The 24,596-nt window shown below is 53.1% G+C and overlaps 1 protein-coding gene across 1 annotated transcript; it reads left to right on the top strand.

The window, feature by feature from the left end:
* Positions 1-260: 260 nt before the first annotated feature.
* Positions 261-23,048, top strand: LOC120381662 (zinc finger protein 418-like; the record flags this gene model as incomplete). Its single annotated transcript, XM_039499797.1, has 2 exons — positions 261-972; positions 22,480-23,048. Coding segments are annotated over 2 exons (1,281 nt in total), but the record flags the coding sequence as incomplete, so codon positions are not given.
* Between the last annotated feature and the right edge of the window lie 1,548 nt (positions 23,049-24,596).

Here is a 24,596-nt window from a genome sequence, read left to right as displayed (position 1 = left end):
CTGAACAAGGAGCACCACATGGGACGTTATCAGGAAGACCCAAAGGGAATGTTTCCAGGAGTTGTGCACTCCGAGAAACAGTAAAAGCCTCTGAGACTCAGCAGAGGCCAGAGGAGAACTTCAGTAGCCTCTCAGACCTTATTACACATGAGAGAATCAACTTGGAAGAGACAAACTACACATGCCACGAGTGCGGGAAAGCTTCAGTCGGCGCCAGCCTTATCAGACATCAGAGAATCCACACAGGGGAGACGCCCTACACATGCGCTGAGTGCGGGAAAAGCTTCAATCTGCGCTCAAGCCTTATCAGACATCAGAGAATCCACACAGGGGAGACGCCCTACACATGCGCTGAGTGCAGGAAAAGCTTCAATCTGCGCTCAAACCTTATCACACATCAGAGAATCCACACAGGAGAGCAGCCCTACACGTGCGCTGAGTGCGGGAAAAGCTTCAGTCAGCGCTCACACCTTATCAGACATCAGAGTATCCACACAGGAGAGACGCCCTACACATGCGCTGAGTGCGGGAAAAGCTTCGGGTGGAGCTCACACCTTATCAGACATCAGAGAATCCACACAGGGGAGACGCCCTACACGTGCGCTGAGTGCGGGAAAAGCTTCAGTCTGCGCTCACACCTTATCACACATCAGAGAATCCACACAGGGGAGACGCCCTATACGTGCGCTGAGTGCGGGAAAAACTTCAGTTGGTGCTCAAGCCTTGTCACACACCAGAGAATCCACACAGGGGAGACGCCCTACACATGCTCTGAGTGCGGGAAAAGCTTCAGTCAGCGCTCACACCTTATCACACACCAGAGAATCCACACTGGGGAGATGCCCTACACGTGCTCTGAGTGTGGGAAAAGCTTCAGTCGGCGCTCACACCTTATCAGACATCAGAGAATCCACACAGGGGAGATGCCCTATGCGTGCTCTGAGTGCGGGAAAAGCTTCAGTCAGCGCTCAAGCCTTGTCACACATCAGAGAATCCACACATGAGAGCTACCCTACACATGCTCTGCATTTGGGAAAGGCTTCAATCAGATGTCATTCCCTATTAGATATCAGAAAATCCAAATCGGAGAGAACTGTAAGAAATGCCTTTATTAGGGCTTCCCAAAGATTTCTTTTAAAAAAAATCACATTTGCTAATTCCAATATAGTGATCTTTGCACCATCTTCACTGTGGTCTCTCAGCTCTGCCAGATGAGTTGCCTGCTTCTGCCTTTTGCAGCTCACCCTCCTTTGGGGTCAGTCCTGTGATCTTTTCTATCAGCTCCTTTCCTTTTGACTTGTAGGAGCGTGTGTCCCTCCAGCCAGGAATTTCATCAGCTCCAGGTGGGGGAGAGAGGGTTGATGCCAACAAGCTACCCTGAGGCAAAAGTTACCTGTGCCTTACATCCACTTGGACTGTACATGGAATTGGCTGCTCAAGTTAGTGATTTTGGTGTAAAAAGACAATTATAGTTGTAGAGCAGAAGCAGCCCAGGGAGTGAACCTAACAGACAATGATCAAGTGATCTCTCTCCTGCCATCCATCTCCATCCTCTGACAAACAGAGGCTAGGGACACCATTCCTTACCCATCCTGGCTAATAGCCATTAATGGACTTAACCTCCATGAATTTTTCCAGTTTTCTTTTAAACCCTGTTATAGTCCTAGCCTTCACAACCTCTTCAGGCAAGGAGTTCCACAAGTTGACTGTGCGCTGTGTGAAGAAGAACTTCCTTTTATTTGTTTTAAACCTGCTGCCTATTAATTTCATTTGGTGGCCTCTAGTTCTTGTATTATGGGAGTAAGTAAACAACTTTTCCTTATCTACTTTCTCCACATCACTCATGATTTTTATATACCTCTATCATATTCCCTCTTAGTCTCCTCTTTTCCAAGCTGAAAAGCCCTAGCCTCTTTAATCTCTCATATGGGACCCGTTCCAAACCCCTAATCATTTTAATTGCCCTTCTCTGAACCTTTTCTAATGCCAGTATATCTTTTTTGAGATGAGACGACCACATCTGTACATAGTATTCAAGATGTGGGCGTACCATGGGGTTATATAACGGTAATAATATAGTCAGTCTTATACTCTAACCCCTTTTTAATGATTCCTAACATCCTGTTTGCTTTTTTGACCGCCTCTGCACACTGCATGGGCATCTTCAGAGAACTATCCACGATGACTCCAAGATCTTTTTCCTGAATTGTTGTAACTAAATTAGTCCCCATCATATTTTATGTATAATTGGAGTTATTTTTTCCAATATGCATTACTTTACATTTATCCACATTAAATTTCATTTGCCATTTTGTTGCCCAATCACTTAGTTTTGTGAGCTCTTTTTTAAGTTCTTCACAGTCTGCTTTGGTCTTAACTATCTCGAGCAGTTTAGTATCATCTGCAAACTTTGCCACCTCACTGTTTACCCCTTTCTCCAGATCGTTTATGAATAAGGTGAATAGGATTGGTCCTAGGACTGACCCTTGGGGAACACCACTAGTTACCCCTCTCCATTCTGAGAATTTACCATTAATTCCTACCCTTTGTTCCCTGTCTTTTAACCAGTTCTCAATCCTTGAAAGGACCTTCCCTTTTATCCCATGACAACTTAATTTACGTAAGAGCCTTTGGTGAGGGACCTTGTCAAAGGCTTTCTAGAAATCTAAGTACACTATGTCCACTGGATCCCCCTTGTCCACATGTTTGTTGACCCCCTCAAAGAACTCTAATAGATCAGTAAGACACGATTTCCCTTTACGAAAACCGTGTTGACTTTTGCCCAACAATTTATGTTCTTCTATGTGTCTGACAATTTTATTCTTTACTATTGTTTCAACTAATTTGCCCGGTACCGATGTTAGACTTACTGGTCTGTAATTGCCGGGATCACCTCTACAGCCCTTTTTAAATATTAGCGTTACATTAGCTAACTTCCAGTCATTGGGTACCGAAGCCGATTCAAAGGACAGGTTACAAACCATAGTTAATAGTTCCGCAACTTCACATTTGAGTTCTTTCAGAACTCTTGGGTGAATGCCATCTGGTCCCGGTGACTTGTTAATGTTGAGTTTATCAATTAATTCCAAAACCTGCTCTAGTGACACTTCAGTCTGTGACAGTTCCTCAGATTTGTCACCTACAATTTGGCAATCTTTATGCTTCTTTCTAGGATTTGACTTCCACTTTTTAAAGGAAGTCTTTTTGTCTCTCCCTGCTTCTTTTACATGGTTGTTAAGCCCCGGTGGCTCTTCTTTATTTCTTTTACTGTGTTTCTTAAATTGGGGTACACATTTAAGTTGGGCCTCTATTATGGTGTCATTAAAGTGTCCATGCAGCTTACAGGAATTTCACTTCAGTCACTGTACCTTTTAATTTCTGTTTAACTAACCCCCTAATTTTTGTATAGTTCCCCTTTTTGAAATTAAATGCCACAGCGTTGGGCTGTTGAGATGTTCTTCCCACCACAGGGATGTTAAATGTTATTATATTATGCCATTTATTTCGAGCAACTGCAGTTATTCGGGAGAGTACAGACAGGCAGAGTTTCCCCTCCCGAGGTAGGTCTCCCCAGATTGGGGAGATCCCCTGCTGCCCCCCATCAGCCAGCTGTGAGAAGAACAGCTGTGGTGGTGGGGGGGGTCTCCACATGCTGCCCCCGCCCCAACTGCCAACTCTGCCAACTGTGGCAATGGGAGCTGCAGGGGTGGAGTCTGCGGGCAGCGGTGCGCAGAGACGCCCCCGGCCCTCCAGCTTAGGGGCTGCGGGTTGCTTTCGGGAGATGCCCGAGGTAAATGCTGCACCCCTCACCCTCTCCTGCGACCCCTGCCCCAGCCCAGACCCCACACCTGCACCCAACCTCCCTCCAAGAGCCTGCCCCCCACACTGCCTCCTTCAGCACAACCCCCTGACTGAGCCCAGACCCTGCACCCAAACTCTCCCAGAGCCCAACCCCTCTCTCTCCCACAACCAAACTCCTTCCCAGAGCCTTACACAGGTGTGTGTGGCAGGTGGGGCAGGACTTGGTCCCATTCTGGGCACCACCAAAAATTATACAAACCTGCCACCCCTGTCCAGCCCAATCTTCTGCTGATGCATCTCAGCCCACAACCGTGCAGTGTTTGAAGCTTTCATTGCTTAAATTCCAGGACACAGAGGGATTTCAGCTCCCCTTTGCCCAGAGGGAACCTTCACCCCACTCCTAACCAGGTTCTTGTCCATGGGATCACTGTAGGGGGGCTGGGTCCCTCGGTGTCTTTTCTCTCTCTAGGACAGGCCTGGGTGCAATAACTGGGGGCATCTGAGCACCCAGGACCTTCTGTGGGGCTGCCATTCCCCTTCCCCTTCTGTGGTTCCATCTGCCATTGACTCCAGCCTTTTTTCTATCCATCGTCAGCACCATCCCAAGCCAGCAGCACTCGCCTCAAAAAAACAAAGAGTCCCATGGCACCTTACAGACTAACAGACCTATTGGAGCATAAGCTTCCGTGGGTGGATACCCACTTCGTCAGGTGAATGTAGTGGAAATTTGCAGGGGCAGGTATACGTATGCAGGCAAGAAGCAGGCTAGAGATAAGGAGGTTAGTTCAATCAGGGAGGATGAGACCCTCTTCTAGCAGTTGAGGTGTGATCACCAAGGGAGGAGAAACTGCTTCTGTAGTTGGCAAGCCAGGCACAGAATTCCCACTCCATTCATCTGACGAAGTGGGGATTCACCCACGAAAGCTCATGCTCCAATACGTCTGTTAGTCTAGAAGGTGCCACAGGACTTTTACAGATCCAGACTAACACGGCCTCCCCTCTGATACTCAAAAAGACAGTGTCCCCTGCTGGGAGTAAATCACTGACCTCTCTCTACCCTGCCCCTCTGTTTCCTTGCCTCTCAGTCTGTGCAGATGGGACCTTTCCCTCCAGTGCTGGAGGATTCGCCCTTCTCATCTACCATTGTCCCAAGCAGCACAGCGGGTGGGAATCTTAAACATACCAAGGTGACTTAGGAGCAGAACCCCCCCAGACCTTCCATGCAATTGTCACTTGCCCCTCACTGAGCAGGACTGAAACTGGTGCAGGGAGACTAGTGGGCCACATCCCCTCTGGGCATGAGCAAAGCAGCAGGGTGAAAAAATGATCATGGAGATTGAACCGAGGGCCTCATATATGCAAAGCATGTGCTCAACCACTGAGCTACATCCCCTAGCAGGTTGTGTTTGCTATGGGTTACACTCAGAGCCCTCCTGTTTCCAGAGCATCCAGTGACCTATAAGCTTCACGAGAAGCCCGTTCCCCTCTCCGAGGACCAATCCTGCTCTCCTGGAGGTGACTTGTTCATAGGGGTCACTTTTCAGCAGGGCCAGATTCTATGTGTGGGGCAGAGAGAGTGGATGCCCTGGTCTCAGGGTGCAGAGATACACTCAGCCATCTCCCCTGCATTGGGTTGGGGGTGCTGCAATCGCCTGCTGCAAGGTCATGGTGGGGGATGCTGTGAGCAGCTCAACACCTCACTCTGGTGGCAGAAGTGGTGTGCGGAGTTCCAGGTGTTTCTAGGATCTGCTATTTCCACCTGCCTGTAAACTCCAGCTTTCCCCAGCACATTCACTGCGGTTCAATTGGGTCAGTTTCCATGGCTGAAGAGCAAAGAATGGCTCCCAGTTTCCCTTCTATCGGCAGCAGGATTAGCCTGTGTCAGTGGTTAATGAGGTGGATCTAGTTGTAGATTGTTATTCGTTCCCCACCTTGACAATTCACACAGTCCCTTTCCCAGGCAGATTCCCAGTACCTCAGTGATCCTGGTAGCAGGGTTGGGTCCTGAGATTTTCAGGGTTCTTTTCCCCTCCACCTGGAGTGAACTCAGCTTTTCCCCATCCCAGACAATCCATGAAATAACAACAGCAGCATAAAGAAAGAGGGGAGGTAAAAGCAGTAAAGAATCCTGTGGCACCTTATAGACTAACAGACGTTTTGCAGCATGAGCTTTCGTGGGTGAATACCCACTTCTTCGGATGCAAGTAGTGGAAATTTCCAGGGGTAGGTATATATATGCAAGCAAGAAGCAAGCTAGAGATAACGAGGTTAGTTCAATCAGGGAGGATGAGGCCCTGTTCTAGCAGTTGAGTGAAAACCAAGAGAGGAGAAACTGGTTCTGTAGTTGGCAAGCCATTCACAGTCTTTGTTTAATCCTGAGCTGATGGTGTCAAATTTGCAGATGAACTGGAGCTCAGCAGTTTCTCTTTGAAGTCTGGTCCTGAAGTTTTTTTGCTGCAGGACGGCCACCTTAAGATCTGCTATTGTGTGGCCAGGGAGGTTGAAGTGTTCTCCTACAGGTTTTTGTATATTGCCATTCCTAATATCTGATTTGTGTCCATTTATCCTTTTCCTTAGAGACTGTCCAGTTTGGCCAATGTACATAGCAGAGGGGCATTGCTGGCATATGATGGCATATATTACATTGGTGGACGTGCAGGTGAATGAACCGGTGATGGTGTGGCTGATCTGGTTAGGTCCTGTGATGGTGTTGCTGGTGTAGATATGTGGGCAGAGTTGGCATCGAGGTTTATTGCATGGATTAGTTCCTGAGCTAGAGTTACTATGGTGCAGGGTCCATAGTGGGAGGGAAAGAGTGGGAGGGAACATCTCACGGCCAGGGCTGGATGTGCCCAGAGCCCCCTGCTTGTCCATTGTTTCCATGGAATTTGGCCCCCTGCTTTGCACAAGGGACAGAGAAAGATCTTGCTGTTCCTGTGTCTGTGCAAAGAAAATTGTGCTTCTGTATGAAAAGAGAGGCGGGAAATGGGCCCATGATGGATTAAGGATTAAGAGCAAAGGACAATGATGGGAAGGTTCACAATTGACTCAGTAGTTGCATACAAAGGTGCACGTTTGGCAGTTACACTGGGAAATTCTGGCTCCTTCTGAGGCTCAGGTTGGCCACCCCGGTCTAGGTGTAGAAGTTACAACGTTTAAACTTGAAAGAGGGGCCAATTTCCCCATCATTTCACACCTTTACACCCAAACACGATGACTTTCTGAATGAACCCTCCTTGTTCAGCCAGAAGATCTTGGGGTGGATGTAGGAGTCACTGGGTAAAATTCTCTGGACTCTGTTCTGAATCAGGTCAGAGCAGAGGTACCTAGTGATCTAGTCTGGCTGTAAAATCTATAGATCAACACCATTAATATGAAATTAATCCTCAGAAACGGCTGTTCCCCAGCCAGACCCCAGCCTGTTGAGGAAGGGAAGACGGAAGATGTCCTTCTCCCCCTGGAGGAACTGGGCTCTGCGCTTTGGACAGAAAGGAGGGGAAGGAAATGGCCACACGATGGCAGCAGAACCTAAGAAATGAAACACAATAGGCTTATGTCCACACTGCAATGTAACACCCAGGGCTGCCCCATACCAGCTCAGGCTCCCGGGGCTTGGGCTGTGGGGTGGTAAATTTGCAGTGTAGATATCTCGGCTCAGGCTCAATAACGGGCTCTGAGACCCCACAAGGCTGGGAGGGAGTGTAGCAAGTAAAAAAGGTAGAACGGCAGTGGAGTATTACCCTATTCTCAATGGCATTTCTCCATCGGTCTGTCTGCTTTGGGGCAGGGACAATAACACGTCCTGCTGCATTCGTTATTTCAAAGGGCGGTTTAGGATTTTCATTCTCACACATGGTGCACGAAGCAGGACTCAACCCTCAGTGTAAACTAAATGAGCCGCCCATAGATTCTGGCAACCACAATGAGCATTTGGTGTGAGAGCTCAGACCTGCCCCTGTCCCAGAGGGTAGGGGTCATCTGTGAGGGGACTGGACCACTGACCTATCAGCTCCTAACTCCGAAACTTTCAGTAACTCTATCCTCAGTGCCTGTGAGTGTAATTTAAACCATCAAAAGAGTCATAGTGGGCTAGACCATAGTCTGGACTTCGGGTCTGGAAAAGAGCTGGCACAATCCATAGACCAGGTTGTTATATAAAATGCACATGGATTTGAACCCTTCACATACAGTAATGGGAAAGTTCTTGGTTCAGGCTTGTAGCAATGATGGAATAAACTGCAAGTTCAAATCAAGTCTCTGGAGTCAATCCGCAGCTGGGATGGGTCATTCAGTCCTTTGTCTAGAGCTTCAGTTTGTAGCAAAGTCCCTTCAGAGGTATGAAGCAGGATTGAAGACAAGATGGAGACAAGGCATCAGCCTTTTATAGTCTCTTGCCATGTGGTCTTTGCTTTCTTTGTCCCAAGGACACTCTATCCAGCACGTAGCATAGAAAAATATTAGAGTTCTGTCCATAGGCAGGTCCCTGCATACCTTGCTGAGTCACAAGGCGTATCTGCCTTCTCTCAGTGGGGCAGTTGTGTAGCTGATGTTCCTTAATGGGCCATCAAGCAGGCTAGGCAGAACTGACACCAACTTGTCTGGGGTGTTCCCCGGAAGCAGAGCACAAGTTTGAACTATGGACAGAACAGAGCCAATACTTATAACGTCAACTACAAAAATGATACACATCTAGAGATGGCATCATTATAATCAGCCAATCAGAACCTCTCCATAGACCCCTTACACGACAACCTTTCTACAATATTGGCTGCAAATATAGAACAGTGGTCGCAACGGTGATCTGTACAGTTACAGATTATGTCAATAACGTCACAGGAGGTGACACGGCATCAGTGAGACTGATAGTGGAATACTGCCTCCAGTTTTGGTGTCCTCAATTGAAAAAGATGTTGTGAAACTGGAGCTGGGGCAGCAAAGAGCCACCAATTGTTCTGAGGGCTGGAGAAAAATGCCTTCTAGTGAGCTATTGAAAGAGCTCAACCTGTTTAGCTGATCAAAAGAAGATTGAAAGGTGACTTCATTGAAGTGTTGAACTGCCTTAATGGAGAGAAAAGATTGGGTATTAAAGGGCTCTTTAATCTAGCAGAGAAAGGAATAAGAAGACCCAATGGCTGGAAGGTGAAAAGAGACAAATTCATATTACAACTAAGGCACAAATATTCAACAGCGAGGATGATTCATCACAGGAACAAGCTACCAAGGAAAGTGATGGATTCTCCATCTCCTGATGTCATTTCATGAGGACTAGATGCCTTTTTGGAATGTGTTTGCCCCAAAAGTAGCTATTGTGTCATGCAGGAGGCCTGTGATATGCAGGGGGTCAGATTAGATGCTCTAATGGTCTCTTCTGGCCATAAAGTCGACTCATTTCTGAAAAACTGAGTGTAGCATTGGGAGCAGCGTCTGATGTTTCCCTGTCTAGCCGGCTTGCTGCCTAGAACGAACGCTCCTTGAGTGGGGTGATCCTCAGGGAGTAGCTCAAACCTGCAAAGTGCCTGGCCAGGGGCAGGACATTGGCACAGCGAGGGAGGGGTGCAGCAGTGACATCACAAAGGCCTTTGGCAGGACCTCAGCCTATTGGTCCAAGGTGGTGGGGAGGTGGTGACCTCACAGAGAGATGCTGACATCAGCCAGGCAGGACAGGGGCGAGGGGCCAGGGAAACCTCAGAGACCCCTGTGGCTTTGCTGCAGCAAGTCTCCTTCTCCAGGTCTCTCTCTGAGGACTGAGAGAGTATTCGGGTTCACGGACGTGAGCACCAGGAGGAACCTCTTTTGAGTTTTCTCCTTCCCTTTTAGTGATTTTACTAGAAAACAGCCGTCCCTGTTTAGAAGGTAAGAGCCTCCTGGAGGTTTGAAACCTGTTCAGTCTGATCCATCTGGTGAGAGTTGAATTCTAGGCATGGAAAACACGAGCTTAAGGAGGCAGAATTTTTTTACGCACCTAGGATTTTGGCCCTTAGAATCACGGGACATTGGGGATTGTCCTTTGTGTTTCACCTTTTCCTCCATCCATCCCTCTCTCCTTTTTCTTTGTGTCTTGCTTCCTTTGTCCTTTCTCCTGTTCCCCTCCCAACACCAGGAGAGGGTGTGTGTGTGTGTGTGTGTGTGTGTGTTGCATCGGAGTGCTCTGCAGTTCCCACTGTGGGAGGTCCACCCAAAAATGTGGGGCTGAAATAGTGCTCGGGCAGTGATCCCCACCAGTGACCTGGTCCATCCTTTGGGCTCTCTGGTGAGAACCCTCAGCCTCCCATCCTCAGTCTCTACCCTGATTGGCTCAGCAGGGGGTTATTGACAGGGAGGAGACTCAGGTCCTTGTTGGTCTCTTTTAAGACCAAGAAAATAAGTCAGAACCAGTTCTATGTTTGATGAATTTTGCTGCTTCTCTGCATTAATGGTCTCTGAGCAGTTCATGATTCTCTCTAACATTGCAGTTCTCCTCAAATACTTGCTGAATAATTCCTGTGCACTGTTGCTTGTCTGGAGCTCATCTGAGAGCACTTTATTCAGGTCATTCAATGTCTGAAATTCAAGATCCGACAGTTAGTTTGAAAATCAGGGCTCTTGGGTCCTATTCCCAACTCTGCCACTGACTGGCTTTGTGACCTAATACAAGTAAATTCTCCTTTCTCAGCCTCAGCTTCTCCCTCTTTCAAGTAGGGATAATAATGATCCGCTCCTACCTACGTCACGGTGGGTGGAGGCAGGTCCGGCTCTAGGTTTTTGCCGCCTAAGCAAAAAAACTTTGGCTGTCCCCACCCCAGCCCTGGGCCCCCACACACTCCCTGCCGCCCCAGACCTGGGCTCTGCCCTCCACCCACACCCCTGCCATCCCAGCCCTGGGTCTCCACTCCTGACCCTCACCCCCTGCCATCCCCACCCTGGGCTCCCCCCCACCTGCACCCTCCTTTCGTCCCAGCCCTGGGTCACTGGTAACTTGCTCCCAGGGCGGGTCATTCAGGAGGAATTCTGGATGTGCACAGAACACAGACAGGACTGGTTCCCGCATGGTTATAGAACTGCAGTAAAGTGGAACAATTTTCAGCTTGTGTGATTGGAGGAGATCTGGATGCATATTGTAAGACTGTCCTCCATAAATGAGGAAAAGTTGAGGTGCCTTTATTATTCTTTGTTTCTATGGGGAATTTGCCAGTGCAATATCAGTGTCTTCCTTTTAAACAAATAAAACTAGAAGAAAAAAGGCAATGACTGTTGAAAATAGCAATTCCAGTCCTAAAAACCACTGGGAAGCATTTCTTGCTCAATTTTATCCTACTTTTTCTACAGCAAATGCCAGTAGATCAGCATATTTGATTTGGGAGAAATGAAGTAACAGCTGCCCAAACTGAGCTCGAGCGCTCCTGAATGCTGAGGTGTTCAAATCTGGAAGGCAGGCGCTAGATTCCCTTTCTGAACATTAGCTAAATCTGGAAAGGAAAAGTCAATTTCTGCTTCCATGGCTCAGGAGTGGAAATCCTCCTACATGCCTGGTGCTGTATCTAGAGCTGCCCAGGTCCAGCAGAGCCTCCCCTCCCTCACTTTTCATTTTAACTTCTGGTGGGATCCACGTACCTCCCTTGCCAGGCTTCAGCTAGAGAGGGGCCCTGTCCATTCAGTCCCCCCAATTCCTTCTTTGGGGGCTGCCAGGTGAGGTCACAGCAGTATCCCTCAGCCTGTCTGGGGATGTCTTCTAAAGGGGAGATCTGGGGGAAAGCTTTCCAGTCCAAAAAGTCAGTGGCTGGAGGGGGAGCGCCATTTTCAGTAGTTTAATGTTTGGTACTGCAGTGAGTGACTGCTGTGAGCAGTGATATAGCGACCCCCCCACCCCGGGTCTTTGAATGAGGCTTTATACTGGGGGGGGGGGAGGGATGAGGAGGCAAGCGGCGAGTCGGTGGATGAAGAGGGGCAAATCTCCCAGAGTCAAAATCTGGGACAGTGTCTGTTGGTCCTTTTTGCTGCTTTTCTCTGGGCTGGGGGTTGTCCCAGTGCTGCACAGAGGGGGTTCCCACAGGAAGGTGCTTGCTCCTAACCCCGAGGCTGTCAGTGTGTCGGCTCTTCTCTAGCCAGCCCACTTGCCAAGTCTGATTGGCCTTGGTCGGGCTCCCAGCCCCTCTCCAAGGGGTGCAGCTGTCTGGAGGTGCTGCCTTCCTCAGTCCCACCTCATTCACTCCACAGGGCGACGGGTTACCAAGGGGGGTGGGGGGAGATCTTATTCTACTTCTAGCAAAAAGACATTTTTCTGTTACCTTAATTACACTACCTTAGGGGCCCCCTATAACATATTACCAAGGTTCAATACAAAGTCATAGACAAGTTATACAAAAATGCATAATGCAGAGATTTATCTACAACCGCACTGAGTGACTGCTGTGTGCAGTGATATAGTGACCCCTGGGTCTCTGAATGAGGCTTTACACTGGGGGGGGGTGAGGGGGCAAGTGGGGAGCAGGTGGGTGAGCAGGTGGGCAAGTGGCAGGTGGGCACAGAGGTGAGCAGTGAGCCAGCAGGGGCTCTAGGGGTGGGCAGGGGGGTTTCTGGCAGGGGAGGGAGGAGGTGAAAGGAGGGGAGTGGTGGGTGGGGGACTGACTAGCAGGAGATGCAGCAGGCCAGCGAGGGGCTGGGGGGTGAAGAGGGGTGTGACGGTGAGATCTGGTCACCCTATGGGGGCCGTTTCTTCTCCCTCCCCCAAACCTTCCTTTTCAGCCCACAGGTGTTTCGGGGGGGGCAGCGCTGGGGAAGGAGGGTTTGTTTCTGTGGGGTGGGCAGCACTGGGGAGGGGGTTGTTTCCACAGGGATGGGTGGCGCTGGGGGGGTGTTTCAAGGGGGCTGGGTGGCACGGGGGGGTGCAATTTTATATTCTTGCCTTGGGTGTAAAAATTGCTAGTTACGGCTCTGGGACCCCATATTGCGCTAGGTGCTGTACGATCCCTGGCTAACACTGGAACACCCAGGGGGTTCCCCTCAATTTCCCTGAGCCTCTGCTGCACAACTGCTTCTGACTCCATCTGGATCACCCTCCCCCCCCCCGCCGCAAAAACCCACCTTTCCAAACAGTCCTTCTTTCCCTGCCTCCTGATTCCGCTTTCACACCCTGGGCCCATCTCCTCTCTTTGTCCCGCCCCCACCCCCAGGTGAGCAGAGATGGAGGCAACTTCAGCCACTGGAGCCAGTCCCAGCGAGCGCTGCAGCCCGTCCGGGGGGTGTTTGCAGACACAGGAAGGGAGCAGCTGGGAGCGGGGGGTGCTGGGAAGTAGGAGGCAGGAGCTGGAAGAAGAAAACCCAGAGATCAGGGGCGGGGCAGCTCCTGGGGGGGGGGCTCTGGCACAGCCCGGGGGCGGGGCAGCTCCTGGGGGTGGGGCTCTGGCACAGCCCGGGGACGGGGCAGCTCCTGGGGGCGGGGCTCAGGCGCAGGCCGGGGCGGGGCAGCTCCTGGGGTGGGGACCTGGCACAGCCCGGGGACGGGGCAGCTCCTGGGGGCGGGGCTCAGGCGCAGGCCGGGGGCGGGGCAGCTCCTGGGGGTGGGGCTCTGGCACAGCCCGGGGGGGGGGCAGCTCCTGGGGGCGGGGCTCTGGCACAGCCCGGGGGTGGGGCAGCTCCCGGGGGCGGGGCTCTGGCACAGTCCGGGGGCGGGGCAGCTCCTGGGGGCGGGGCTCTGGCACAGCCCAGGGCGGGCAGCTCCTGGGGCGGGCTCTGGCACATTGTGACGCAGGAGCCCGGACTCAGCAGCTGCTCCTGGTGGCCACGTGCTGCCGGCAGTGCTGGAGCCGCCCGGGCCGGAGCGGAGCCGCTGTTCTCAGCTGCAGCAGGAGCTGCCCCGGCCCCGCTGGGCTCCAGGTGGGGACAGAGCCTGGGCCCGGGGTTCCCCTGGGTGCGGCTGGCGGGGCGGGAGGGGAGAGGCCGGAGCTGCAGGCGGGGAAGGGCGGGGGGGCAGGCGGGGGGTTGATCGGTCTCTGGGCACCAGGGGAGCCCCGGGGCAGAGTGTGTGTGTGAGTGTCCCGGGCCCAGGCGTGCGCATGAGGGGAGCCCCGGCACCCCAATGCCCTGAGCCCCGGCTGGGGGAGCTGCTCCCCCCCTCCCGTGGGGGCTCCGGGGGGGGGAGGCTGCGGCGGCTGCAGGCGGGTGCTCGGCCCCCCCGGGGAATGACCCGCTGCCGGCAGCTTGTGGCGCCTCCTCTGCGGAGCTTTTCCCCGGGGGCGGCCTGGGCGCAGCTGCGATCAGCTGTTTGCTGGGCAGGCTCCGCTCCGCTGCTCCCCCCCCCCCGCTCCTGGGGGGCTGAGTGAGCCCCCCCCAAACAGCCCCCGGGGTCGGCAGCAGCAGAGCCCCCCCGTTCCCCTGGGGCTGCCCCGCCCCGCTCGGGCTGGGGGCTCTGCCAGGGCCCCCTGCTCCCTGCCCGCCAGGCTCTGCTCCGGCCACAGCAGCGGCGGGTGCCCCGGGGAGCCCAGTTGGGCTGGGGCAGGGGCAGGTTGTGGGGAGGAGAAGCTCCAGATACTGGTAGGGGAGAGGAGCCGAGCTGGGGGGAGGAGAAGCCCCAGCAGGAGCTGCAGTGGGAGGGGGAGGGGGCGAGGAGCCACCCTGGGGCAGGGAGGAGAACCCCCGACCCTGGCAGAAGATGTGGGGCTGAAGTCCCCCGCTCGGGAGCCCCAGCCACCTTAGTGGTAGAAGTTGCAGGGCTCAAGCCCTGATCCCCCTCTGTGTGGAGCTGGCCTGAGTCCCTCTCGCTCCCATCCCCCTGTGGAGCTGGCTCCCACTCTCCGGCTGTGGAGAAATTCAGCCCAAATCTCCCCATGTTGGTATCTCCATTTCCCCCCACACACACATATCACCCATCCATGGATGGATTTAGCCCAGGAGGCAGCGTCAGTGTTGGCCCCATTGGGCAGGTGGGATCTAGGGCACAAGGAGGTGAAGTGACTTTCCCAAGGCTAAGCAGGGAGTCTGTGGCAGAGCAGAGACTCAAACCCAAAACATCTGAGCCTGAGTCCTGTGCCTTAACCACTAGGCAACCTTCCCCTGGAGGAGAGGGAACCTCCTCTGCCACTTTGAGTCTGTGGGTGGGAGCAGCCACTAGACAGAGCAGCCAGGAGGTGGGGAGGGGTTGGATAGTTGGGGGTGATTAGAGGGTGGGGGGGTCTCTGGAGGGGCGATCAAGGGACAAGAAGCAGGGGAGTTGGATGGGGTTGGGGGTTCGGGGGGTGCCTGTCGGGGGTGGGGGGTGAAGCAAGGTCGGGGCAGGCAGGCAGCAGAGGGAGTTGGATGGGTCGGGAGTTGTGGGGGTCCTGTCAGGGGGCGGGGAGCGGTTGGATGGGGCGTGGGAGTCCCTGGGGGTCTGTCTGGGGGTGGGGGTGTGGATAAGGGTAAGGGGGACAGGTAGGGGGTAGGGTCCTAGGGAGGCAGTTACAGTGGGGGGGTCCCGGGAGGGGGCAGTCAGGGGAGAAGGAGCAGGGGGGGGTTGGGGTTCTGAGGGGGGCAGCCAGGGGGCAGGAAGTGGGAGGCAGTGGATGGGGTGGGGCTAGGGAGGGGCTCCCTGGGTGCGCACCCTAATGAAATGTGCTGCACACGCTTATGGTCATGGGGGTGAGCTACTCGCATCCTTTTCCTGTTTGTGCCATTTCTTTCCGTCTCAAAATCTGAGAAAAATTCTCTCTAGTTCTTCCCCTTCTCTCTCCCCTCCCCATATGTGGCTAGAAAACCCAAGGAGATTCCCCCGTTTTCCCTAAAATTATTGACTCTCTAGTCTCTCATTTTTCCTATTTTCTTCATAATTCTTCAATTCTCCTCAGCTTTGGGATGTGAACCCAGCCCGTTTATCCGCGGCAATTTGTCCTTGGGTAGGTGGAATTTGCTGTCCTGTGTCACTCCCCCAGCGTGGGTGGGGGTTAGTAGGTGCTGGCTGGGGGAGCCCGCAGACATGGCTGCCTCTGGGGGGGAGATGGGGGGGCCGATCTCTGCCAGCGACAGGACATGGCCACACAGGAGGGGAAGGGAGGAGCCAGTGTCCCTATGGAGCCTGCCCAGCCCCTTTGGTTCTGCTCCTTTCCAGCATTTTGTTCAGAGACTTTATTACTGGGGAGGCTGAAAAATCTCCCTGTGGGCTTAGCCTGGCAGCAGGGGCCATGTCTCCCCTGCAATAAAGAGCTGGAGCATGTTTCCAGCATGGCAGAACCTAGGCTGTGTCTCTGCAGGGAAAGATCCTGGGGGAATCGTGATGTGACATGAACTAAAGCCTGTTCTGAAACCCCCACAACTGCCCTTCTCGCCCTGCCAGGCTGCAGGATGTCGTCCATGTTTCGCTCAAGCTCGTCCCATCCTCCCATGGGACAGGGAACGGAAATGGCTGCAGAGGATCCTGTCCAGGTAGGGGTTATTGGGGAGTTGCTGGTGGGTTCCTGCTGGAGGGGAGGGACAGCAAATGCACCGGAGGAGGGAGGCTTGGGCAGTCTGGTTTGGGGGTTGGAGTTTGCCAAAAAATTCCCAGGAGGGGGAATGGGAGGAGGCCAGGGTGTAGCAAAGCTGTTGGGACTTGTTCAATATGCGGCTTCCATTCTAGGAACAGACCCACGAGGTTAGAGGGTGGAAATGCTCTAATTTGTGGGACAGGAAACAACCCCCCTCAGTGGGGCTAGGAAAATGTGCCAGAATCCCAGGGCTGGAGCCCGACCTGATTAACCAGCGGCTGCTGTGAAATGTGAGGGGGCACCCACCAGGGAGGCTGGGGGGGGGGGGTGTTCTTAACCTTTTTCTTTCTAAGGCCTCCAACGTGCTATAAAAACTCCACGGCCCTGCATGTGCCTGGTTCTCTGCATATCACTATCATGTATGTGACTCAGTAAGATTTGACTCCATCATTGCTATTAGTATCATACTTGGAGCTGCGTGTCTCCATGGCTGCACTTTCAGTGATGCAGGTTTCTAGGAGCTCTTCTGCTCTTCCAGCTGTTCAACCAGCCCCTTCATCCCACAAGCATTGCAGGAGGAGGGTGGAGGGGGAAAGCCACTTCACAGGCATTCAGAGAGGGAGAGGAGACGGGGCGGGGGAGGGGGGAGTGTAACAGACCTTTTGGGCATACAGGTGATACGCAGCACACAGATCACTGCTGCTCCTACAACAGGGTAAGTTCTCAAGCAGCATGTTTCTTACTTTGCCCATCTGCCAATTTTGATGATTATCAATGGAAATATTTTGCCATTGGGTCGTGTGTTTACACAGAAATTGACATTTACCAACAAATACGTAATTCTTCCAGTCCTGCCTAGTCTGCAGCTGGTGGGTTTAGAGGGACACATTCACTCTCCCCACCCCCCATGCCAGGCCTGTGCTCTCAACTTTCCACACTGCTGGGATCCTTCCCTGGTCTCCCCCCACACCACTGCCCCACCCCCACTTCTGGGATCCCCTCCCCACACTGGGAAGGGATCTTAATGCATGTCAGTTAGTTAGCAAGAGTTAGGCTAGCTGTGACCCTAATGACGTGAGATTTGTAGAAGCGAAGATAGTGTGAGGCAGAGAATAAACTGCGTGAAAAGTTATTACGACCTTGCAATAGATAACCAAATATGCAGGCTTGCTTTTTTCTAGTAGTGAGACAAATAAGATAGCAGAAAGGCTTATGTATAAACAAATGCAATTGTTTCTCTTTACTGTCTGTATTATTGTTAGTTATTGTCTGTAACAAAGGTCTAAATGCTCGCTGTAATTGTTTACCAATTGAGAGAGACCTGTCCGGGACAAGGGGCAACCCTGTTTCCTAGGACACTCCCTCCCTCTATTGTAATTACTAGAGAAAGAATAAAGTATTTGATTTTGCTGCACCCAAACAAAAAGTGAGAACTGAGTTTTTCTCTGACAATGGTTTCCACAGCAGAAGTTGAACCCAGGCCCCCTGGGTGAAAACCAGGAATCCTGACCACTAGCCCATATGGGAGTTTGTGTAGGGAAACCCAGTGGGTTCTCTCAGGCACTTACAGTTTCTGGGTTGGTTTGTTAGTCTATAAGGTGCCACAGGACTCTTTGCTGCTGTTATTAGCACAACTCTCTAAGCCAACCCCTCATGAGCGCAGCAGGGACTAGCGTGACCGGATGTCCCGATTTTGGGGCCTTTTACTTATCTAGGCTCCTATTACCCCCACTCCCTGTCCCGATTTTTCACATTTGCTGTCCGGTCACCCTAGCAGGGGCTGAACACAGGGCTGCATTAACCCTTCAGGTGCTGAGGTTTCCCTCACTCCATCCCCAGTGCCTGTGATCAGGAAACAGACATCAGGGCTCCCAGGTGCTGCACAGACTGTGACTGAGATCAGACCCCATATTGCGCTAGGTGCTGTACAATCCTTGGCCATCACTGACACCCAGGGGGTTCCCCTCAAGTTCCCCGAGCCTCTGCTGCCCAACTTCTTCTGACTCCATCTGGATCACACACACACCCCCTGCAAAAAACCCACCTTTCCAAACTGTCCTCCTTTCCCTGCCCCCTAATTCTGCTTTCACACCCTGGGCCCATCTCCTCTCTTCGTCCCTCCCCGGGTGATCAGAGATGGAGGCAACTTCAGCCACTGGAGCCAGCCCCAGCGAGCGCTGCAGGCTGCCCAGGGGGTGTTTGCAGACACAGGAAGGGAGCAGCTGGGAGCGGTGGGTGCTGGGAAGAAGGAGGCAGGAGAACAAATCCCTGGGGGGGGGGCAGCTCCTGTGGGTGGGGCTCTGGCCCAGCCCGGGGGCGGGGCAGCTCCTGGGGGCGGGGCTCTGGCACATTGTGACGCAGGAGCCCGGGCTCAGCAGCTGCTCCCTGGTGGCCACGTGCTGCCAGCAGCGCTGGAGCCGCCCAGGCCGGAGCGGAGCCGCTGTTCTCAGCTGCAGCAGGAGCTGCCCCCGGCCCCGCTGGGCTCCAGGTGGGGACAGAGCCTGGGCCCGGGGCTCCCCTGGGTGCGGCTGGCGGGGCGGGAGGGGAGAGGCGGGAGCTGCAGGCGGGGAAGGGCGGGGGCAGGCGGGGTTGATCGGTCTCTAGGCACCAGGAGCCCGGGCAGAGTGTGGGTGAGTGTCCCGGGCCCAGGCGTGCGCGGGGGGGAGCCCCGGCACCCCAATGCCCTGAGCCCCGGCTGGGGAGGCTGCTCCCCCCCCCTCCCGTGGGGGCTCTGGGGGGGGGAGGCTGTGGCGGCTGCAGGCGGGTGCTCGGCCCCCCCCGGGACTGACCCGCTGCCGGCAGCTTGTGGTGCCTCCTCCGCTGAGCTTTTCCCCGGGGGCAGCCTCAGTGAGCCCCCCGCCCCAAACAGCCCCCGGGGTCAGTGGGGGGGCGGGGCCAGCAGCTCCAGCCCGAGGAAGCTGGAGCAGTTGGGAGCGGGGGGGGGGGGGTGCAGGGCACGGGAAGGGGCTGGGGCAGCTGGGAGCGGGGCAGCTGCGGGGGGAGCCCCCGGGAACGGGGCGGTGACCCCGGCTCCCAGCCCGGGGCAGGGTGCTAGGGAAGGGGAGGAGGGGATGGGAGAGGGTGTGAGGAGAAATTAGAGGGGGGGGGCAGGTTCCCAGATCTCTGGCCCCGCACACTCACTGCAGCCTCCCTGCCCAGGGTCACTTCCCTGTGACCGAGGTGAGGAGCAGAGAGAGGAAGAACCAGCCCCGGACTCTCCCTGTTCCCCCTGCGGCAGGAGTGCGCTGCCCTGGGGGCAGGGGCAAGGGGACCCCCCCAAGGGGGCTCCTTTGGGTCTGGTCTGGTCCAGGGTTTGATTCACACCCTGGTGCTGGGAGGGCTTCAAAATGTCTTGGTTGGTTACTGCTGCTGGGGGGAGCACAAGGGGGAAAGGAGGGGCCGGGGGCCCGGTCTTTGCTGCACTGTGGGGACTGAGCATGTTCCCAGCCTGGCAGAATCTACAATCTCTGTCTGCAGGGAAAGGGCCTGGGGGAATCATGATGTGAAATGAACTGAAGCCTGTTCTGAAACCTCCACAACTGCCCTTCTCGCCCTGCCAGGCTGCACAGTGACGCCCACCTCTCGCTCCAGCTCGTCCCAGCCTCCCATGGGACAGGAGAAATGGCTGCAGTGGAGCCAGCTCAGGTAGGGGTTATTGGGGGGTTGCTGGTGGGTTCCTGCTGGAGAGGGAGGGGCAGGAAATACTGAAGAGGTGGCAACTTCTGGGGAGTTAGGTCTGGAGGGGGGCAGGGAATACCCTGGGTGAGGATAGGGAGTGGGGACACAGTGTGACAAACCTGCTGGGACTTGTTAACATGGGCCTAGATCCTCGGAACAAACACTTGGGTGTTGGGGGAGAAAATTCCCTAATTTGTAAAACAGAAGATAGAGAAACCAACCCCCTGGCTGGGGCTGGGAAAACTGACCAGACTTCCAGTGCTGAACCCTCAGCCTGCTAGCCAGGGGCTGGTGTGACAGGGAAAGGGGGCACCCAGCAGGGAGGTGTAGGGAAGATGTCCCGGCCCCTCACATCCAGCTGCTGGCAGTGGGGAGGGTGTTGGGCTCCCTACCATGGGGCTGTGCCTGGACCCTACTGGGGGCTCCATCTCCTGTATCAGCCTCTGGCTAGTAGGTCTGGTGGATCTGCTGGGAGAGACAAGGGCTCTCACTTCGTCCCCTCACCCAGATGTCTCCTGGCTGCTCTCAGCAGTATGGGGATAGGACTCTGCTGACTCTCTCAGAGCTTCCATTTGATTGGCTCCTTTCCTCCATGAATAGTGGGGCTGTGAGTGGGGCAGCAAGTACTGAGTGTTGGGCTCTTGCTCTTTCAGGGGCCGGTGACCTTCGAGGAGGTGGCTGTGTATTTCACCAGGGGAGAGGGGGCTCTGCTGGACCCCACTCAGAGAGCCCTCTACAGGGATGTCATGCAGGAGAACTGTGAGAATGTGACCTCACTGGGTAAGGGTTCCTGTCCCCTCAGTTCTTAGAAGGGGAAATGCACAGTTAAGGTTCATGCCACTCCCCCAGTGCCACCTCTGCTCTGCCCTGTTTCAGCATCACCCCGACGTGCCAGAGACACCCACACTAGCCCTCTCCCCTCCCCTGTTACAGAGCGCTCTGGGAACAGAGCAGTGCAGCAGAATGTCTAACATGTTCTTCTCTTTGCTAAGATAATATTCGGGTTCAACTCCATCATAGCAAACAGAAGCTTCCTCCCCCTGGCCTGCTCTCCAGTACTGAACCTCCTGCACACAGGCCAGCTGAGACTGCACAGTGTTACTACCCCATTGCCCTCAACCTGAGTTTTCCTTTTGAGTCACTGCCTTCACTTACCCCTCACTAAGCCCCACAGGTCACTCAAACATATGCCACCAGGGTGCTGACAACCCCCATGGCAAGAACATGCCCTTGGGCACCTTTGCTGACCAAGCCTACAACACTCAGCACGGAAATGAGGCAGAATTGCCCTCCAAGTTTCACATGCCCCTCTCTGCATAGCACAGGCACAGCTCTGCCCAGCTGCTGCAACCCATCCCTCCATCAGCCAGTCACAGCTACAGCTGGCCCAGTGCACACAGCTGGAGGCATGCGGATAGATGCTGCGATTCCCACCTGTGAGCACAGCACAGACAATGTCTTAGTCTTTCCTCGGGTCGATTATAGGTTTATAGCTTTGAAGGCCAGATGTGACTATTAGGTCGTCTACTCTGACGTCCTTTATACCACAGACCATAGAATTCATCCCGTTACTGCTGCATTGAGCTGAATACCTGAGTCCCTGTGGCAGTTGGTTAACCTTTGCATGGCCCACACAGAACCATTCTCACTGGTTCTGGCCAGCTACAGGGTTAAGGGTTGGGGGAAAGTTTACATTAACTTTTCACTTCCTGGTCTGCAGAGGTTTAAGTTTACTCACCATCCATATGGTGCAAGGCAGGAGACAGCACTGGGCAACCTTAACTCTGCATTAATGTAGCTTATGAGCATTTAGTTTCCTGTTTTAAAAAATGGCTGCTTTTGCCGCTATAGCTGTGTCTGTAATTGAGCTTTGGCCAGCAGAGCCATGTTGGATGGTGTGCGTGTGTGCGCATGCGTGTGGGCACTTTTTCACAGCCTTAAACAATAGAGCTGGACTGGCAAAGCTTTTAAGAGCTACCTAAGACCTACCTAACTAGTTCCTCGACAGACACCTGACACGCCACCTTTAGGTGAACGAATATGCGTGTACCTGGTGGGAATCCAAACCCTGCGCCCGGCACCCCCTTGGGTGGGGCACCCGTACAGCCCCCCCTAAAGGCCGGTCCTGGGTGGGGAGCAGAATTGATCCCCTCCACTGTCCCCTGTGGGGAAGAGTTTGGGGGGGGGTTCAGTCCCTGATTTTTATTTTCTGTCTCTCCAGCACTTACTTGGGTTTGTTCTCTGCCTTTCCATCCCCAGTTCTGAGATTTCTCCTCTCTTCTAGCAGGTGATGGGGTGGTGAGGGAGAGCAAGGAGCAGAATCCTCACCAGGAAGAATTACTTGGGGAATTACTGCGAAGAGCCAAAGGGAGTGTATCCAGCCCCCATGAGCAGGGAAAAGTTGGTGAAAATTACCACAGACCAGAGAGAGAGCAGGGAAACCACTCAGAGGAGAGAGTGGATGAACCCATTAATTGTCAGGGAACTCACAGGGACCTCAAGGAAACTACGTCCCAGGAGAAAATCCTCACGGAAAAGCGAGAGAATACATGTAGTGAGTGTGGGAAAAACTTCCATTACCGCTCAGCCCTTATTCGACATGAGATAATCCACACGAAAGAGACACCTTACAAATGCTGTGAGTGTGGGAAAAGCTTCAATCGTACCTCAGCCCTTAGTAGGCATCAGCGAATACACAGAGGAGACAAACCCTATGAATGCCGTGAGTGCGGGAAAAGCTTCACTCAGAGATATACCCTTAACTCTCATCAGAGAATCCACACAAAAGAGCGACCCTACGAATGCTGCAAGTGCGGGAAAAGCTTCACTCAGAGATCAGCCCTTATCTCTCATCAGACAACGCACACAGGAGAGAGACCCTATGAATGCCGTGAGTGCGGGAAAAGTTTCAGTCACTTCTCCTCCCTTATCTCTCACCAGAGAGTCCACACAGGAGAGAGACCCCATGAATGTTGCGAGTGTGGAAAAAGCTTCTCTCGGAGCTCAAACCTTACTATGCATCAGAGGATCCAGACAGGAGAGAAACCCTATGAATGTAGTGAGTGCGGGAAAAGCTTCTCTCGGAGCTCAACCCTTGTCACACATTACACAGTCCACACCGGAGAGAAACCCTATGAATGCAGTGAGTGCGGGAAAAGCTTCACTCATAGCTCAGGCCTTTCTAAACATCAGAGAATCCGTAAAGGAGATAAACTTCATAAAAACCTTCTCTAGAGCTGTCAGGAGATTTTTTCTTTAATTCTTTTGACAGTTCCCAGGTAGTGAGTGTTAAGGCTGTTTGCATCTTTTGCACATTGTAGTCCCTCAGCTCCCACACATGAGTTGCCCACTTTTGAAGCTCGCCCGTCTTTGGGGTGGATCCTGTGGTCCTTTGTATCAACTCCATTGTCCTGCGAGTCATGGGAGTGGGTGTCCTTTCTACCAGGAATGTCATCACCCCAGGTGGGGGAGATGGAGGCTGTCTTCAGCCAGCTATGTTGAGATAAAATCTACCTGGGTCTCATCACTGTGGTTGTCATGGAGTTAGCTAGCTTGAGTTCACTTTCCTGATGTAAAAAGAGAACTATTCTTGCACTAAAGACATGGGCCATGGATAGTCGGTGTGGAGTTATCTTGCACATTTCCTCCTGTCTGAGCTAACCATCGTCACATTTCCTTTTCTAAACAAACCTGGAGATTCACATTTATACTCCTCCTCCCAGTGCAAAGTTACTGTTAGAGACGTCAAGTTCCTCTTTGAGGAGAGAGTGTCTCATTCCCAGTTGTTCTCACATTACCCTGGATTGTGCAGAACAGCAGTTATTTTGTTGACTTTTTTTCTCATTTAAAATATATTTAAATATGATGAAGAGCTGGAGCAGTGTCAGGGAAATAAGGGTCATTTTAGGCTCTGTGACACTGGAAGGAGATGGGGCGACTCAGACATTCCATCCTTCCCCATCACCTGTGTTAGTCTGGATCTGTAAAAGCAGCAAAGAATTCTTTGCTGCTTTTACAGATCCAGACTAACACAGCTACCCCTCTGATACCTTTCTCATTAGTGTTATTTACAGGAGTTTTAGCACCTTCATAATGGGAGAAAAAACAGCCGACCTTCCCAGAAGCAGCTTTGCCATTGAGGGAAAAGGGGATTTGAACGGTGCTTGGGATCCATTTGAAATCCCCTTCCAAGTCTGACACTTTCATCTCCTGCCAGACTGACTCTGATTTAGGATCAAAGACGTGTACAAGCACCATTCCCAAGCATGGACAGCCAAGAACATGACCCCACCAGACACGCTGGGAAGCGAAGGAATACGAAGGGGTGAACTGAGCATGGCTCAGGCACAAGGTAACAGTTCTGGGGTGATGGGGAAGGATGGAATGTCTGAGTCGCCCCATCTCCTTCCAGTGTCACAGAGCCTAAAATGACCCTTATTTCCCTGACACTGCTCCAGCTCTTCATCATATTTAAATATATTTTAAATGAGAAAAAAAGTCAACAAAATAACTGCTGTTCTGCACAATCCAGGATAATGTGAGAACAACTGGGAATGAGACAATCTCTCCTCAAAGAGGAACTTGACGTCTCTAACAGTAACTTTGCACACCTTATAGACTATCAGACTTTTGGAGCATGAGCTTTCGTGGGTGAATACCCACTTCGTCGGATGCATGAGAAAGCGCTGGGTGAAGCAGGTTTCA

Source organism: Mauremys reevesii, linkage group 14 (genome assembly GCF_016161935.1).
Source record: "Mauremys reevesii isolate NIE-2019 linkage group 14, ASM1616193v1, whole genome shotgun sequence".
Taxonomy (NCBI): domain Eukaryota; kingdom Metazoa; phylum Chordata; order Testudines; family Geoemydidae; genus Mauremys; species Mauremys reevesii.
This window is presented reverse-complemented; position numbering and strand designations above follow the sequence as displayed.